Source organism: Sparus aurata, chromosome 24 (genome assembly GCF_900880675.1).
Source record: "Sparus aurata chromosome 24, fSpaAur1.1, whole genome shotgun sequence".
NCBI classification, from domain to species: Eukaryota; Metazoa; Chordata; class Actinopteri; order Spariformes; family Sparidae; genus Sparus; species Sparus aurata.
In genome coordinates, this window is record NC_044210.1 from 2,794,979 (window position 1) to 2,813,316 (window position 18,338).

Sequence of the window (18,338 nt, forward strand, 5' to 3'; positions counted from 1 at the left end):
AAAGCAAAAATGTGCATAAAAATTCAAGTGTCTGGACTCACAATATCTAGGAGAGCCCTTTATTCATGTCTCCCTGGCGAGCTGTCCCTAATACTTAGTAACTGAGGTTGGCAGCCCTAAATTTGATGATGGCATACAGGGAATATGGCAACAAAAGGCAATATTTGACTGAGGTTAAATAAAAAAAAACATAGCATACTGACTGGTGAGGGCAGCAGAACAAATAAGCAGTCAATGAAAAAGCAACAGCCCTGCCTCCATCATCTGAATCTAAAATCTAAATTTACCTAGTTTTTTTTATCCCCCTCCCCCCCAAAAATAAAAAAAGTCCAGTTGGGCGGGAAATCAGCGGAACTGGCAACCCTAGCGAGCTGCTCCGTATGCAGAGTGCACGCGGCTCCTGAGTGTCTTGACAAAGCAGAGCTGCACGACGACGGAGTTAAACGCTGAATTCTACCTGAGAAGTAAGTTAACAGTCCACGGTATCTTTATGCTAGTAATTTTTATAAATGCTGCCAACAAAGACAATTATAATAGACCAGCGCGGATATTATTGTCATTTACACGTTTTATTCAACTATAACCGCACAATTAAGTTTGGCTAGCATGAAAGTGCTTATGCAACACGTGTCAGGTTTCGCCCGTGGCCGTCACCTTCCAAAGCTAGGTTGTGCTGTCTTTCCAAGCGCTATGCTCCAACTGAATAACGTTAAATATAATTTTTTTGAGTTGCTAGTGAATCAGTGCTAGGTGATTAAGTTTGTAAGGATGGAGAACCTTTCATGGTCAATTCAAGCACTAACTAACAGCACCATATCGTTACTTATACCACGGTGTCCGACTAACTTGGCCCGCGTATTAAATTTGGTCATGTAGCTACCGTTAGCTCATTAACTAGCTAGCAATAAGCAGCCATAAGCACGAGGTCGGAGGTTCACGTGTCTTAACTCACGCAGGTGTTCGACCGATAGCGGCTGGTCTAAAGGTCTCGAAAGGTTAAATGGATTATTTGTGAACAAATGGCACTTTAATGAGTTTTCAAATAAAGTGTACGCTGTTTTAGTCAGGTTTATGTTTTAATTATTTGACCCGCTTCTGCAGCATGAGGTAGCAAGCAAGTGTTTGACTTTTTTTTCCCCCCCCCAGGTGGAACAAAATGGACGAATGGGAGGAAGAGGTAAGCTAGTGTAGTCGAAGCGCCAAGAAAGGCGAGTATTTTGCTCTTTCTCCTTCCTGTCACGGAGCAACACTTAACACCTGTTTTTTTTACATGTACCCCTCTTCACAGGGAACTGCTAGCACTACCACATTTACCAGCCATAGCTCAAGTAATGGTATGTATAATGCTGTGCATGATCTAGTGATTTGACCCTGCGTTTTGAAGCTTTTCTGTCGGTGTTTAATATGTGAAATTGATTATCGTGCCCTTTAACAGTGGGTGTAAGGCAGTTAGAATGATTGGCTAACTCTGTTAAGATGATGCACTATTGGAAATGAACTCCTTGTTTTCAGGCACTCAAGGAGACTCCCTCAATACTGATGGTGGTGAATTCGGACGTGGTAAGTTTTGGAAAAAATTACTAATGACTGTCTCTTGGCTAGAAGACACTGATTTTCTGTTTTCTCTCCAGGTCGTGGTGGAAGAGGCAGAGGACGAGGATTTAAAGGCTCATTTTCCTCAGGTTCTCATTGGTCTCATATTATACAAGTGATGAAATGATTGTTAGTTGAGTGACTAAACATGTATCGATGACAAGATTCTTTGTTGTTTGAAAAAATGGCTTTCAGTTGGATGTTGTCACTTTTTCCCCCTTGTGATAACTTTTGATGTGACGGTTTACTAACTAAAGAACACTTAAAGCTGCAAATGATCAGTTGGCATCAGTAAATTAAAGCAGTGTTGTCAAATATTCATATTGAATTATATTGTATTGTAGATTTGAAGCTCTGCATTTTCTACAGTATTGATACACCCATACTGACAGCGAGTTGGCACACAAAACTAAAGCCTTGTTTTATTCATCATTAAAATATGTCAAATGTTTTATGCCCTCAGTGTTGTCAAATTTGTATTGAATATCAATATTTGCCAAGGTTTTGTATGGCATTTATAACTTCTGGCAACGTGACAACACTCAGAGGGCTCACTTCTACTCCAAATTGCATCACCTAAGTAGCAGTTTAAACTAATGCTTAGTAGGGAAGAAGTTGATTTCCATGGTCATTAAAGAAGGAATCTAACATGTCTCCTCTTCCGTTTGTTTTGTAGATGCTGACGAGAGAGGAAATTGTAAGAACTGACAGTATTTTTTGAAAGCAATTTTTAGCAATTTTTCTGTCTTGGTGCTACTTATCTTACAATTTTTGTTTTATAGCTGGGGAAAACTGGAACAATACAGGTGGAGAACGAGGAGGTTTCAGAGGTAGAGGAGGCAGAGGTGAGACGTTGACTGAATTACTCACCCATCCACACGTTGTTATTGTTTGACGACCGATGTCAGTGTATGAAGTGTGATGGTATATACATATTGTAGGGTATCTGACTAATTTATTTAGAGCTGAACAAAAGCTAGTTTGTAGTAAATGTTCAGATTTGTTTAGATGTCTCAACCACAGTCCTGTCTATTCTTTAACTTAGGTCAACTTAGTTATCATTGTTCTCAGCTGTCATCCTAATTTCTGTGTAAATGCTGAACGCAATGAAAAAATTCCAATCAAATTGCCTCATTGATACAGACAGATTGTGATGTCTACCTGTAGACAAGGGGCGATCAAATTATTAGTGGCTGATATTATTGGCTGTAAGGTGAGAAAAGTAGGTTGTCATTCTAATTTTGGGATTGAAGCTGATAATTTGGTGGACTGTACAACCAACTCATCATACACCTGTTGAGTAATGAACTTGTGGTTATTATGAACACAACATTTTCATATCAGTCTCTCTACTTAAAAGGGTTCAGACAAAAGAATACACTCCATAAAACCTATTGTGAATATCAAACTCTAGTCCCTTGTCTTGAGGGTGGCTTTTGAAACTTTTCAAACCACAAGCCTCCTGGATGAGACAGGTGGGCTGAATACAAGAGTAGTTCATCATTATGCAGTCACCTATTAAAACCGTCGAACAATTACAACATATTTACATGTGTGTTACCAGGGCGTGGCAGAGGATTTCGCAGTGAAACTGGTAAGATTATAACATGTTGGGGTTTGAGAGCAGGAATCTGGTCTGCTCTGGGTATATCTGACCTACACATACTGACTTTACGTGAACTACCTTGAACCTACAGGAGATGGCGATGACTCACGTGAAAATGGTAGGCGTTTATTTTATTTACTTTTGCTTTTTCTCTCTCCAGAATAGAAACGCACATTTTGTTGTTGTCATTAGTTTGACTGTTACTCACCTGAAGTTTTAATTTTCCACAAGGAAATGCTTTTTCTACTGTATGAGTTTTTGTATTCCAATATGATATTTTGTAAATGGGATGAGATGGGCTGCATTTCAATTCAGTTTGATTTAAAGGACATATTTGAGTATTTTGTATTAGTGTTGTCACGATACTAAAATTATGACTTTGGTACGATACCTGCCTAATATATCTTGATGCCGATACTGAAACGATACCACGGCCGAAAACTAATCAAAAATGACAGAATGTGGAACTTAAAATGATTTATTTCTTTTTATTAATTAAAACACTTACACTTAAAGTAAAAAGAATATATATATTTTTGTAAAAGCTGCTGAGCTTTATAGCTTCTGTATCCAAGAAGACAAGTGTCTTGTCTTTTATTCAGCATGAAATAATGAACATCAATGGCATTAACTGTAAGTCTGGCAATTCATAAAGTAAGATAATACTTTATTCGTCCCACAAAAGGGCAATTTGCATTTCATGTTGATAAAGTTCAAACCCTGGATTATTAGCCTTCAAACTACATTAGTGCACTAAAGTACAACACAAATGACCCAGACCTGGTGGAGGTCTGTGCTCTTATGAGACCATTTTCTAATGATATAAATTACAATATATACTATAAATTAATGACAAAAATGTACATGCTATGATTATATTACTAGTACTGATTTACTAAAAATGGATAATTTATAAGTGGTGTTGTTGATCAGCATACTTGTGAACACCAGCGCATGTTATGGTAAAGTTTGTTACCAGTGTGAACGTTGCGTTTGTTGGAACCACATCGGACTGTTAAACAGTTAGCATTACCTCAGACTGCCTCGTGCAACTCTGATGGTGAAAAGAGTTTGCTTGTCACAAAAAAAACTCTTGACTTACATCCGGGGGATATTTGTTATCTACCGTAGAAGTCTGCAGGTCTGTCAGCTAGATATTTCACCAAGTTGGATGTGCTGGCTCCCTAGGTCATTACGGGTTATCGTTTACAGACAGGCTGCGTGGTGTCTGTGGGCTTGCCCTTACTGTTGGCAACGTAAGCGAAATATTTCCATATTTCGCTCCGTGCATCTGCTTTTTCAACAAGCCTAGGACAGTCGGCAGGAGTACCCTTGCCACTTTCAGTCATATTTGTTTCTGCGACTGTCTTTCACCGTGAAACCACGCCCACTCTGGCTGCAGGCAGAGAGAAGCTGCACACACACGCTGCCCGTTGTCACACAAAGTTCAAAAAGTACTGATACTAAAAACTTGAAAAAGTATTGTTTTTAACGGCTGGGTACTGTGGTACCTTTCTAGTGTCGGTTTACCGTGCAACACTATTTTGTATTGCAGGGTTCGTACGGGTGCTTGAAATCCTTGAAAGTGCTTGAATTTCAATGTTGCATTTTTAAGGTCTGAAAAGTGCTTGGATTTTAGTTTAAGTGCTTGAAAGTGCTTGACATCATAACTCTGTGTCTTGGCAAAATTGTGATCAGACTGGATAGTTTGCTTAGTACAAGGAGAAAAAAAATCAGTGTGTATCGTCACACATGCAGCCTGGTAGCAATAGAGAAGGATGTTCTGAGGAGAACGTGAATTTGATGCAGTTTGGACTGATATGTTCAGTATTAATAAACTTTGATGAATAAGTGAACAGCTTGAAAAAGTTTATGTCAAAAAAGAAAATTACAGGGTGTTCTCAGGTCTCTCCTTGTCTCGGTGCAAGTGTGCCTGAAGAACGCCAAGTGGCTTCCCTTCTTTTGGATAAAACTTTGAGTTCTCCTTTAATTTCTAAAGTTTTTGCTATTATGAAACATCATTTTAGATGTATACAGCATAATACAATGTATATAATTGTGATAAAAAATGAAAAAAAAAATCATGAGTATATATTTTCCTGTAGATATGTATTTTACCCCAGCAATAAGGTACTGGAAAAGTTTGAAAATGACCCTTAAAAGTGCTTGAAAAGTGCTTGAATTTGACCTTGAAAAAATGTGTGCGAACCCTGGTATTGGTATTTTGCTGTGTAGAAAAGATGAATGTAATTTGTATCAAAACATAGCTGCCCAGCTGCATTTCAAGTTGCAGTTAATTCAGTCAGTAAACTGTCGCTATGTTTTTGAAGAAACCACCCAGCATGCAGCCCTCAATTTGCAGCCTCTCATCTCCAAGATCTTCCATTTAGCCACTTAAAATCTATGATTTGGGAGATTAGTAAAGCTAATAAAGGTCAGAACCATTTTGCGGCTCCTAAATGGCTAAAACGTATTGATTTGTATGCAGTGTATTTTTAAATTGCTTCTATTTTAATGAAATACATTTTTTCTCACACCGGTAATGCTGTATTATATTTTGATACGCTTGAGGAGCTTGTTGGAGAGCTAAATTATTACAAGTTTGTAACAAGATGATTATTGATGCCCATCTCTCTGAACAGGGTTTAGGGGAGGAAGTCGAGGAAGAGGAGGTTTCAGATCAGGTATTACTTAAATGAATCCTGTTATAGTGAAGCAGAACAGCTTTTACAAAATGCAAATACATTTATTGCTATTTAAGAAGTCCAATCTTAATTTGGAATGTGAAGAGTAAATCATTAATGGTTTAATGTTTTAGGTGGTGACGAAGGTGGCAGAGGAGGCTTTGGAGGAGGTAAATTGGCATTCATTTAACATTTTTGCATGACTCATTATTTCATGTGTTAATGTTGAGTTTGTTGTTGCAGGCTATCGGGGAAAAGATGAGGAGCTCTTTACTCAACGTCAGTGTATATAGCTCCTGATTTTAGCCATTCAGTTAGGATTTGAAACCGTTCACTGTGGTTGACAGTTGTTTCTGATACAGGGGAAGATAAAGATAATAAAGATGCAGGCGAGGATGAAAGTAAGTCACTGAACTGTTGAATGTAAATGAATATAACAGTACTGTAATGAAACTGCTTCCATTCTGGCAACACGAACAATATCTGTTCCTTCCTGCAGGACCAAGGGTCACGTATGTTCCCCCAACCCTCCCTGAAGATGAAGACTCCATTTTTGCCCACTATGAGACAGGAATCAACTTTGACAAGTATGATGACATCATGGTGGATGTCAGTGGAACCAATCCACCACAGGCCATCATGGTAAGAAGTCATTAATGAAGTGAATAAATGAATAAGATGAAAAAATTGTTTGCTCTGTGGCTGATGTGTACAGTGAGATGTAATGGAAAGAAATGAAATGGCAACAGGCTTATAGAAGCATAACATGGCATCAACACACTGTCGCCATCCTCAGCAGAATACAACTGAACTCCGAATAAACATTGTTCCTAAATGATTGGGGATGGATAATGGATCGTCGAACTTTTAGGTTTTGCCCGACAAGGTGTCATCTCACTGGGATGTCTCTGTAGAAGATCTGTAGACTGAATTAATGTACCCATGTCAGTAACATGGCTAGGGTAAAAATGGCAAGAAATGTTAATGGTTCTTGGAAGTTGGTGTATGTTTTAGCTGATTTATAAGTGATGGATGATCTGCTGAGTTAGCAGTTGAACTTTTTTTTTCTTTTTTTCTTTAGACATTTGATGAGGCAAGATTGTGCGAGTCCCTGAGAAAAACTGTCAGCAAGTCTGGATATGTGAAGCCAACCCCTGTGCAAAAGCATGGCATCCCAATCATCTCTGCTGGCAGAGATCTCATGGCCTGTGCCCAGACTGGATCTGGTAAAACGGTGAGATGAGAGAGAGTCAACGAGTGACCTGTAAGTTTGCTTGTGGACAGAGATTAACTGTACCTTCCTCCCTCCAGGCTGCATTCCTGCTCCCTATTCTGCAGCAGTTGATGGCTGACGGTGTGGCAGCCAGTTCCTTCAGTGAGCTGCAGGAGCCTGAAGCAATCATTGTTGCCCCTACTAGAGAGCTCATCAACCAGATTTACCTGGAGGCCAGGAAGTTCGCCTATGGGTATGTTTTAAACTGAGACATTGACAAAGAGTTATTTAACCCATTAAGATGTCAAATACACTTAATACAGATGCCATGTATGAAATTGCACACATCTCCTGGCCTCTGATCTTTCCTAATTGTTGTAGGACATGTGTGCGTCCAGTAGTAGTGTATGGTGGAGTCAGCACTGGACATCAAATCAGAGAAATCTGTAGGGGATGCAATGTGCTTTGTGGAACTCCCGGGAGACTGTTGGATATGATCGGAAGAGGAAAGGTGGGTCTTATCAGTTACTTGATGTTTACATCAGAGTTGAACAGTAAAAGGCTTAAATATGTAACCATATGGTGTGCTCTAGATTGGGCTGACTAAACTGCGGTACTTTGTGCTGGATGAGGCTGACCGGATGTTGGATATGGGTTTTGAGCCTGACATGCGCCGCTTGGTGGGTTCCCCGGGAATGCCTTCCAAAGAGAACCGTCAGACTTTGATGTTCAGCGCTACCTACCCTGATGACATCCAAAGGTCTGCTGCTTAATCTACCTAATGCAGATGAGCACAACTGTCCCACAAGGGAGCTTGGCATGTATAAATATGGAAGCATGTTTTTACAGGATGGCGGCTGACTTTCTCAAGACGGACTATTTGTTCCTGGCTGTCGGTGTGGTGGGCGCAGCCTGCAGTGATGTGGAGCAGACATTTGTCCAGGTCACCAAGTTCTCCAAGAGGGAGCAGCTTCTTGACCTCCTCAAAACAACAGGTACCTCTCTATCACTCATTCACACTTTTTCCCTTTTCACATACACTCAACATGATCTCCACAGAGAAGGCTTGCCTTTTCGCAGCATTTTTGTTATTCAGACTGAATCAAGGAGTGCCAGTGTAAAGCTGCACCAGTGTAAAGTAAGTATGTATCCACCGACTGTTGATGATCATATGGATGCTTATATAATGTGTTGTAAATGAGATCCTGACCCACCATGCATTGTGGAAAGTGAGTTATATTTTTTTTGCCCTAAATTGGAATAATCACCATCAGTAAACAGCGGATCCTGCCTGGCTCTCACTCGTGGGGAGGGATGCTGTTTTGGGGGAAAATTTCACTGAAGCTGTGATTATTATTTTTTTTCAATACAAGTTGTCAGAGACGGTAACCACAACACAATAAGTGACAAAGACATGGTGAGTTAAAGTTTTTTGCTCTAGATCGCATCACATAATCATTGCAGTCGACTGCAGGAAGGAGCGTCTTCCTGCCGTGACGAAGAGTTACTAGGACAGACGGGATGATGGAGGCTTTTCCACTATAGCTGCAGTGCTACTTTTCCTCATAAGCTGCCAAAGACACTACCAGTTACCACATCACTAGCCGCATTCACACTGGAGTTTGGATGTGGCTTTAGTATGCCAATTCTCCATCTCAGTTTGAATCTCTCGGAGGCGGTGAGGAGTGAAATTTCACTCTGGCGCTGATACGCCTCTGGAGGTAGTATCAGGGCCGTATTATTGGTGAACTGAACCAGTGTGAACGGATAAGCTGGCTTCGTGTATCGAGAGCGTGTTAACGGGACGGCCGGTTAACTACACGTTCCTTCACTCAATTTAATACAGAGAAATGTCCCACAAAGCAACGTTACATGACCAAACAAAAGTAACATAGTAACATAGTCTTTGGCAAGCGGCTGTCCTCCCGCCCATCCTACCGACTCTTCATCACATTTCTGCCCGAAAAAACTGCGTCTGTCACCGGCAAACAACTTTAACTCACCAAGTGTTTTGTGATGAAACTAAATCACTGCAAAGGTCAGTCCTCTCGACCGAGACTTTAGTGAACTTTCCCCCAGAAAACCACCTCCGTCCCCGCAAGTGAGGGAGTCAGATTGACAGGGGGACACCGGGGGAAACACCTTGAAAACACACGTCATCATGACGTGTACCGTCACACCTCTTTAGGAGCCGCAGCGCTGGCTTTCTGTGTGAATTCACTGCGTTTCTTCTTTAAGGCAGAGATGCTTTGCTCTGTGTAAATCACCATCGGCGGAGAATTGGCTTACAAACTGGTTTTGTTGACGAATGCAAACGTGGCTAAATCCTTGATTCCACCTTTGATGTCGAAGGTCAAGATCGTGATGTAATTTCGATTGATTTCCGACTTACACCCCTAATTTTGATGACTGGTGCTGGTTGCAGGAACGGAGCGTACCATGGTGTTTGTTGAGACCAAGAGGCAAGCTGATTTTATTGCCACCTACTTGTGCCAGGAGAAGGTTCCAACTACCAGCATTCATGGGTAAGTGATGTGTCCAGAATTCTATAACTTGACTCAGTTTCAATGCAGATAGTCACGTGTTTTGTCTTACAGTGACCGTGAGCAGCGGGAGCGAGAGCAGGCTCTGGCAGACTTTCGCTCTGGCAAGTGTCCAGTCATGGTGGCGACCTCTGTAGCTGCCCGTGGACTGGATATTCCAGATGTACAGCATGTGGTGAACTTTGACCTCCCCAAAGAAATTGACGAATATGTTCACCGTATCGGGAGAACCGGCCGTTGTGGTAACACTGGAAGGGCGGTGTCTTTCTATGACCCAGATAATGATGCTCAGCTGGCTCGCTCCCTGGTAACAATCTTGTCGAAGGTAAGAGAGCTTTCTGCCGGAGAAAGACATCTGATAACACAACTTTATAATCTTATTCACTCTGAACATTTTAACCAATAAGTACAATTATTAAATCTCAGTCTGCGCACACTCATTGTCATTTAAAGTGTAGGCATTGTCTGTCATAAGAAGGACTGAATGCATAGTCAGTAGCTCATTGTTGACTGGGATTGGCAGGCCCAGCAAGAAGTGCCCTCATGGTTAGAGGAGTCTGCATTTAGCGGTCCTGGAAGCACAGGCTTCAACCCCTCAGGGAAGACCTTTGCATCTACAGACAACAGGAAGGTAACTGGATTGATTTTCTGATTTATGGTGGCTTGGTTTTTTCCCCCCACCGGAAACTGATTTGAGTCTAACTACCTGTCTTCACTGTGTCCTCATGGTCCACAGGGAGGATCTTTCCAAGAAAACGGTGGGCAGAGCCAGCCGGCTGCTCAGACTGCAGCTGATGATGAAGAGTGGGAATAAGGAGAATATTTGAGCCACGCAGCTACACAGAATTTACTTGAGTTAATTTTCTTTTCATATGTTCAGCTTGTTGTAGTTTTATCACAATGTTTTGGTTTGAAGGAAAAACTAGTTTGTCTAAGGCCTGACAATGTTAAAAATGTCAAGAGAGAAGTTACATGGAGAAACCAGGTGTTCTGTAGCATGTGACAACTTAATCGGTCTACACAGTGCATCATATTGTGGATAGTTTTATGTTTTGTTTTTTTTAATCGTTACCTTTTTATTTAAAGTTTATAAAGAAAACAATTCTGACCCTGAACAAAAGTCGAAACTTGAGAATGTCATTCCAATTCTAAATCACCAATAAATATTTGTTCAAAAAAGCCTACATTTATTGTCAAATGTGTTAAATGTAATGTTTAGTACTTGGTAATAATAATGTATCTTATTTGCACTATTGAAGTCCATCAGACAAATGTATAAGAGCAGTTGTATCTGTTGCACAGACATGCACATGGTGCCAGCAGGGACGTATCACTGACCTGTGGGAGTAAACTAAATGCACTTGCCAAAGCCTTGTTTTTATTAAGGAGCTTGTACTTTGTAAAGAAACAGAACACAACACATCTACAAAAATAAAAAAATGTATTCAATGCATTTAGTCAGTACTGTTCATGGAGAAATGCAGATAAAGGTATGCAGTGTCATATAAGTGAAATTGGCTAATTTAGCAATCTCAAACATATTATGTACCAATGATTCTAATCCAGTATAGATTATTCTGAAGTGGGTCGTTCTGCATCATGCATTCTTTTCCCATTGGTATTCATGTATGTTTTTGATGCTAATACTTGTGTATTTTAGTTTATTTGGAATTGCAGGACTTGAACTTGAAACAGTATCTCTACACTGCTGTCTTTAAGCTGACTATAAATGATCACAGTATAATCTGACGTGTCTTCAAATGAAAAGCAATGTTGTATCCCAAGGGACACAGTTCCAGTAAGAGCAGGGCTGTCCAAGGTGGGGCCCACAGACCAAAGGTGGCCAGCCATAAGGTCCAATCTGGCACACTAGATGTTTGTAGAGAAGCTTGGGTTTATGGAAGGTACAACTTATATTTGAATATGTAGAACCCCTAATTAACTCACTTTTATAATCTTAGTGTCATTAAGCATCTTAATGATGTTTGCATATGGCCCTCCAATCATTTCATTGTTGGCCCTTCAAGGTGAACAGGTTGGGCTCCATGACTGTTACAATACTTTTCATATTTAAGAGTTGACATAGTTTTCAAATAGTTTCGGATCTAAACATTACATGTCAGTTGGAACCAATGAGAACTAAACTACAGAAAACAACAAATCCGAACAGATCGTGCCTCTGAGCTGCCTTGGGTAGTCTCCATAGCAACCATGAATGAGGCACATGGGTATTGTAGTTTTAATGTTGGATAAATGAAACTGAATGAGATAACGTAGTTATCAAATAAAAATGTTTTTCTAATTAGTGAAAATAGCATGACTTCCTGATTGTACCTTTCTCCACGCAGACCTGATCTGTTTCTGGGGTTAATATGTTTTTCACAACTGCAGTTATGACCCGTGTTCTACTCACTATGAGTGAAGAACTACTTCTGGTCCTGCAGCTCCGCCCACAATGTGCGTGGCTCTAAGTGTGTCCGTGTTTTTTATTGGTCAGCTCCTTGCTTCCCGTTTCAAACTTCTGTTACGACCGGAAACTGCAGAGATGCGAGCACGAAGGAAACAACTTAAATCAAACAGCTAAAGTCCAAGAAGACAGAAAGAACGGCGACTTTCACCTGGCTGCAGGCAGTCTTTAACCATGAGAGGAGCAGCTAAAAGCAAGGTAAGACCGAATTAAGTCTTAATGTGACGGAACACGTAACTAAGACACCAAACAGGCTGCTGGCCACTGTCATTCGACCTGCTGGAGTTACTCCACAGAGACATCCTGTGATTCATAGAGAAGAAGACCTGTCATGTCAGTTTTGTTCCTCAGCTAAAATGACGAGTTTCCTATTTCAATACATCAACAAAAAAATGGCTAAAAATTCATACACTCCTTGAACGTGTGTAAAAATATCTGAGCTCTGTGCATTCAGCTGCCTGTACCTGTCAGACTGACGTTACAGATGTACAGGAGCACTGTGCAGTTCAGGAGAAGAAATGTGAACTCAGGATTTGAATGTTTACAGTGTGAGTAAGGTAATGACACAATCTCATTTCTATAAGTGAATGAACAAGCAGTGCACCTGTAACATGACTAAATGAGAGTTCTGTATCTAACCCCCTTTATGTTATGTCAGGAGCTAAATATTTGGTCCAATTGCAGTTTATTACAATAATATTTGTCCATTGAGAATTTTTATAAAAAGGATCACATAACTTCTCCTCACCAGCAGAATAAAATACAGTAGTAGTTTCTGAGGTTCTTACAGAAATGAACACAAATGAATGAAACACACTGTAATTTCACTCTGAAAATAAAACTAGTATTTAAGTGGTATCCTGCTGTACGCGGATAACACTGTATCTGTGATAGGCCAGTTGTCAGCCAGCAGATATACTGGTCAGCGTTCACTTGTGACTGTTGGTTGGATCGCAGGTGGTGTCATCAGGGAGGCTGACGGGAAGAGTCAAAGTGCAGCCTGCTAGACGACAGTGAGTACACCATCCCTCACTCATCTTTCCTGTCAAAAAACCCTTCACACTGTACACTTCTCATTCCATAAGCACTCTGTGGGCTCTTATGCTGTGCTGTCCTCCTCTAACTTGTATCATTAGAGTGACTCCAAATCCAGCACCAGCAGCCTGCCTGGAGCCGGCCTACTCTCTCTACTCCACAGACTCTGAGGACCAGGTAAGGAACACAGCTAATTGTGATCAGTAGGATTTTCTTTTTGAGCAGCACAGTGATGCAGCAGTAGTTTCAGTGGACTGATATTGACCGTGTGCTACAGGAATCATTGATTGGACAGTGTGAAAGCTTGCGTACTTGCATACAATTTCTCACTTGAACATCTGGCCGACAAAGGTTCAACCTTGTTAGTTGGTAGTGCAGGGCCCCAGACTAACTTCTACACTGCTTGTTTTTCATTGTTGTGCACCAGCAAACTGTGGGAGTGTCACATCCGTTTTCTAATAAAAGCAATGTTGAATACATGTGGATTTAATTCAAGTGGAAGTGAATGTGTCTGATTCTCGCGGTTGTGTTCTGTTCTCTCAGGTCACCTCTCTCCATCACGGTCTGGACCGGTGTGCCGCCCTGCTCAGTGGCATCCTTCAGGCCGAGAAACCAGGTTAGATGATTCTCCTCACACAGAGCAGTACATAGATCATTACTACTAATGCTGAAGCAGGAGAGAAAAGACATCAATAACAAATGTCACAAACCTTTAATCAAGCAAAGACACCAGCCATCATCTGGTTCCAACGTCTCCACTATTTTTCCATGTTATATTCATCAATGTCATTTTGTGTACTGAAGCCTTGCCAAGCCTTCCCAGAGCGGTGGCGGCTAAAGCAGCCAAGTCAAGACCATGTACCTCACTGGGGAAGAAGCCCATCAAGAAACAACCTACACTGACAGGTAAAATATTGGTTATTTACATGCACTGATGCGTAGCCTATAGCTGAGAATTTACAGCGATTCAGTCAAGAATAAGAACATGCAGGAGTGACAGTGGTTGTTGGAGAAGATGGGTGCAACACCCTTCTAATGCTGCTACATTTTCCCTTCCATCTCCACCTCCAGCTCAGAAGAGCCGTCAGTCAGTCCTGCATGGTCCAGGCAGCACAACTCCACGCACCACACATCAGTCTGCTGTTTCACCTGCACACGTGGGAGTGAAGCTCCATCCACCTCAGAAACAAGCTCCCACCCTGCTGCGCTCTCCCTCACCACCGTCAAACTCCCAAACGCTGCGGCATCCATCTCCCACCCAGCCCCCACCTCAGACCTCCCCGTCTCCATCCCAGCCCCAGACCCCCGTCCCCCCACACCTCCCTGTTGCTGACTGCCAGCCCACCGTTCAAACTCCACAAGCACACTGTAAGGCAGGGTGTGATAGAGAAGAGGACGACTTTGTTCCCGTGAGAGACACCGATACCCAAAGCACCGCCACAGATGCACACACAGCTGTGAGAAACACACACCCACACACACACACCTGTACCGTGAAGCTGTCAGATATGCAGCTGGAGCACGGAGCGGCTGATGAAGTCCCCCAGGACAAACACAGCAGGGAGGACAGCAGTGCAGAAACACAAGTGAAAGTGAGGACAGTCCAGTTTCTGCTGGGAGAACTCAGAGCTCTGATCGTTGGACAAGGTGAGCTCAGTGTGTCTCAGATGTCTGTCATACAGGGAACTATGGAAACACTTTGAAACGCCTTTTTTTTGCACTTCTCAGCTTCTTTCTTCTTTCAGCTTACAGTGCTGAATTCCCCCTGTGCTGTGTGGCATGAAGACACTGTTAACTCTGGTGTGTGTGTGTGTGTGTGTGTGTGTGTGTGTGTGTGTGTGTGTGTGTGTGTGTGTGTGTGTGTGTGTGTAGGCAGCGTAGCAGAGAGGCTGCTCTGTCATCTGGAGCAGACCATTGCCTCACCACTGATCACTGTCGGATGTTCAAACATTCACACCGAACCAGACCTGCCATCACTGCACAGCCAGAACAGTCAGCTCCACAGGTCACACACACACACACCTACACACACACACACACACACACACACACACACACACACACACACACACACACACTCACATAATGGTAGACAGTGTGATACGTATCTCAGTTTGGGTGTCACGGCTCAATATGAGTTTGGTAAAACGGGTATAAAAGCAACAAAAAATGTATAAGGCTAGGTATATTTTTAGTAGTATTTTTATGCAGGGCTGATATAAAAGCGTATGTTAATGTGATGTTAATACCAGTTTTAGTTTGTGTTTGTTAGTTGTTTTGTTGTTTAGTGGCCACTGGTAAAGAGCTTCTACTGGAGGTACAGTACTGCCACCTTGTGTGTTGGAGTGTGGATCAGAGTGGTCACACTGTCACCCACTGGCATATACTTCCAAATGATTACATTGTGTTCCAGCAGTGGGAGGATTCTGTTGGAGGAGAGGGAGAAAGCAGAGAGCCAGACGAACAGGGAGACACTCTGTAGTTTAGAAGGTAAAGTGCATGTGTGTGTGTGTGTATGTGCGTGCGTGTGTGTCAGTGTGTGTGTACATGTGGCTCTCTGTGAAGTTCACCACCAGGACTAAAGGAACGTGAAGTCTGAACCATGTTTCTCTCCACAGTGTCGGCTCTGCAGGAGGAGCTCACCACAGCTCAGACCCGGCTGCAGGAACTGCAGGACGACCTCACCAGTGCAAAACAACTACATAAAGCCCTGGAGGACACACAGAGCCAGCTGAGAGACAGGGACGCAGAGATTGCACTCATCAAGACAGGTTCCCATTTCTGTCTGCTGTCTTGCTGCTCAAACGTGTCTTCTTCACCAGTATGCTGAATATATAAAACAGTGCATCAGCAGAATAAATAGTTTTTAACATGGGCACACGGAGCAGTGAAAGATAAAAAACTGATGAAAATATCTACTGATTGGAACTTTTTATAGATGAAAATTAAACCTGAAACTTACAGCAGATCTAACTTTAATGGAACATTAATCAGCATCATTAATTAAATATGAACAAAAACACAGAAAAAAATTCAATTTTAATTTCAAGATAAATAGAATGCAGTCTGAAGTTTGAAAATGAATTACAGTTTTTACATGAATCAATTTACAGTTTGTGTGTGTGTGTGTGTGTGTGTGTGGTCTGGACAGTTCTCTAATGCAGCCATTCTCAAACTCAAACTAAATATTAAGTATTTCCCTAAAAATACATGAAGAAACTTGCTTGTTTTTATCAGTTCTGATTACTTTTAAAAGTAAATAGTAAATGGTTATTTCATAATTAGCTGCCCAACTGAAAATCAATATATATTTTTTAAATGGCCTGTCGCGGTCCACTGCAGAACTTTTAATTGGAAGGGTGTGTTCCAATGAATCATTCATTCTAATGAATTCATGTCATATGGTGCATGAGATAAAAACTGGAATCCAAAATCAGCCGCTCATTTATTTTGTTTTAACTGGCAATATTTTGTAACCACTTGTGAAAACTTATCCCACAAAACAAGATCCACAACATGATCTATCTGTGTGCTCAACCTTCTTTTCAAGCTGTGCCACCATGAGGCCGGTAGTGACGTCTCTGCAGCTGTCTACTTCACGGCTGATTTAGTCGTAGCTAAACCTAAATGGCCACTGTACCATACAGTCATGGTAGAGGGCCGTCTGGCTCGGCTGTTTGTTAAAGCTTCCAAGTGAAACAAGCAGACTCAGTCTGTGTTGTGGTGTTTTGTCCTTTTAATCACCTGCCACCGTGGCCTCAACAGGAAATCACCAGCATTCAACAGGTGGTGTGCGCTCATTTCCAACCATGGATTTATCTCTACAGTTCTTATTACTTATCTGCCTACATATACACTGGTGCTGACAGACCTGTGATAATGCATATTTTATTAGAAAGACAACAATTAAGAAATTGGTGGGCTTATTACATTGTCTGTCTGTCTGTCTGTCTTCTGTCTGTCTGTCTGTCTAGACTTGGAAGCCACTAGAAGAAGGTTGCTGGACAGTGAAAGGGAGAAGAGTGAGTTGACCTTACTTGCCCAGCAGAGACTGCAAGAGATAGGACACCTTAACAGGTAGGCCTGTGTGTGTGTGTGTGTGTGTGTGTGTTTGTGGGGGAGTATTAGTGAGTAAAGGAATTGTGAATGTAGCACATCTCTGAGAAGTTCACCATTAAGCTCACTCCCATTTCTCTCCTCTGCGTGTTTCAGGACTCTTCAGAGTCAGACTACCACAGATGTGCCTGTGGTTGGTGACAGCTCAGTGTCTCGGCTAACAAAACAACATTTCGACCAACACCAGCACCGACGGGATCCAGCAGAGCGCCCCGCTGACTGCATCACCCAGTACCTGATGTCTCTGGGTCAGCTGGAGCCCACACACTCAGGGCTTGAGTGTGTGGCTGCAGAGAGAGAAGGAAATGCACAGGAGCAAAGGAAGCTGGCCTCAGTCCAGCTGAAAGACACACTACTACATGCTGATGTCAGATCTCAGCGAGGTGACAAACCTGCAGAGACTTCAGCCCATCATCAGAACACTCATGTCGTCCAGTCACATGGTTTAGATAAAGTCCAGTCGGGAGGGCCACCGCTGAACTCAACACTGTCCCAGTGTGACGTGGAGTCTGTATGGTCTGATATGAGCACACGGTCAGATTCCACCTTTGACACCAGAGCTGAGGTAGCGTTCAGAGATGGCCTGTCAGCGCTGGATGCTAGCATAGCCAGTTTGCAGAGGACAATTCAGCTGGATCTCAGAAGGTGATTTGCACTGAGCTTCACTTTGCATCTTTTATATGATCTAATATATACATTGTGTTTTCATGGGATATGTTGTAATGCATGCTGCATGTTACCCTGTTTGGTTATTTTAATGTTATCCTTAAGATTGGAAATAAAGACTTTTAAGATTTCTTCTTGTTGTGGAGGCAAAAGTCTAAGCCACCGGGGAGTGTATTTGACGTGGGGGGTGTACAATGTCTACAACAGAGTTAGGCTGGTTTCTGTATGTCAGTTAACTTAAGTTGATGACACCTGACTTGTTTTTTCTTTATTTAATGCAGCACAAATAGGGTTTAGTCAGGAACAATGGAGAAAATCAAACTGTCAGGAAGACTGAATCCTTGAAGGACAAGAAAATGTGATACTGCTTTACTTTATATCTGGCGGCCCCTGCCAGTTATGGAGTTTGTATAAT

At 41.9% G+C, this 18,338-nt stretch overlaps 2 protein-coding genes across 4 annotated transcripts; both read left to right on the forward strand.

Moving 5' to 3' along the window:
* The first annotated feature begins 320 nt into the window (after positions 1 to 320).
* ddx4 (DEAD (Asp-Glu-Ala-Asp) box polypeptide 4) lies at positions 321 to 10,823 on the forward strand. The gene is made up of 23 exons (XM_030409061.1): positions 321 to 464; positions 1,147 to 1,177; positions 1,289 to 1,334; positions 1,513 to 1,560; positions 1,632 to 1,682; positions 2,270 to 2,290; positions 2,376 to 2,438; positions 3,158 to 3,187; positions 3,291 to 3,317; positions 5,842 to 5,883; positions 6,018 to 6,053; positions 6,127 to 6,162; positions 6,246 to 6,284; positions 6,383 to 6,525; positions 6,965 to 7,117; positions 7,195 to 7,349; positions 7,478 to 7,607; positions 7,690 to 7,856; positions 7,946 to 8,091; positions 9,522 to 9,621; positions 9,694 to 9,964; positions 10,163 to 10,270; positions 10,376 to 10,823. The coding sequence occupies exons 2-23, from the start codon at positions 1,157 to 1,159 to the stop codon at positions 10,451 to 10,453; spliced, it is 1,911 nt and encodes a 636-aa protein (XP_030264921.1). The 5' UTR covers positions 321 to 464; positions 1,147 to 1,156; the 3' UTR covers positions 10,454 to 10,823.
* A 1,267-nt stretch (positions 10,824 to 12,090) lies between these two features.
* On the forward strand, positions 12,091 to 18,054 carry ccdc14 (coiled-coil domain containing 14). 3 transcript variants are annotated; one of them, XM_030409893.1, is made up of 11 exons: positions 12,092 to 12,304; positions 13,064 to 13,119; positions 13,243 to 13,318; positions 13,685 to 13,757; positions 13,946 to 14,047; positions 14,213 to 14,788; positions 15,014 to 15,146; positions 15,555 to 15,631; positions 15,760 to 15,912; positions 17,116 to 17,218; positions 17,354 to 18,054. In XM_030409893.1, the coding sequence occupies exons 1-11, from the start codon at positions 12,281 to 12,283 to the stop codon at positions 17,904 to 17,906; spliced, it is 1,926 nt and encodes a 641-aa protein (XP_030265753.1). In that variant the 5' UTR covers positions 12,092 to 12,280; the 3' UTR covers positions 17,907 to 18,054. The 3 variants fall into 3 exon arrangements, with proteins under 3 accessions (XP_030265755.1, XP_030265753.1, XP_030265754.1); XM_030409894.1 differs by having other exon boundaries at positions 15,558 to 15,631; XM_030409895.1 differs by lacking the exons at positions 15,014 to 15,146; positions 15,555 to 15,631 and having other exon boundaries at positions 12,091 to 12,304.
* The last annotated feature ends 284 nt before the right edge of the window (positions 18,055 to 18,338 follow it).

Coding starts and splice junctions, on each gene's coding strand:
- ddx4 (XM_030409061.1), top strand. CDS start 1,157: ATGGACGAATGGGAGGAAGAG. Junction 1,561..1,631: donor TGGTGGTGAATTCGGACGTG/GTAAGTTTTGGA, acceptor TTTTCTCTCCAG/GTCGTGGTGGAAGAGGCAGA. Junction 1,683..2,269: donor TAAAGGCTCATTTTCCTCAG/GTTCTCATTGGT, acceptor TTTGTTTTGTAG/ATGCTGACGAGAGAGGAAAT.
- ccdc14 (XM_030409893.1), top strand. CDS start 12,281: ATGAGAGGAGCAGCTAAAAGCAAG. Junction 13,319..13,684: donor CCACAGACTCTGAGGACCAG/GTAAGGAACACA, acceptor CTGTTCTCTCAG/GTCACCTCTCTCCATCACGG. Junction 15,632..15,759: donor GACACTCTGTAGTTTAGAAG/GTAAAGTGCATG, acceptor TTCTCTCCACAG/TGTCGGCTCTGCAGGAGGAG.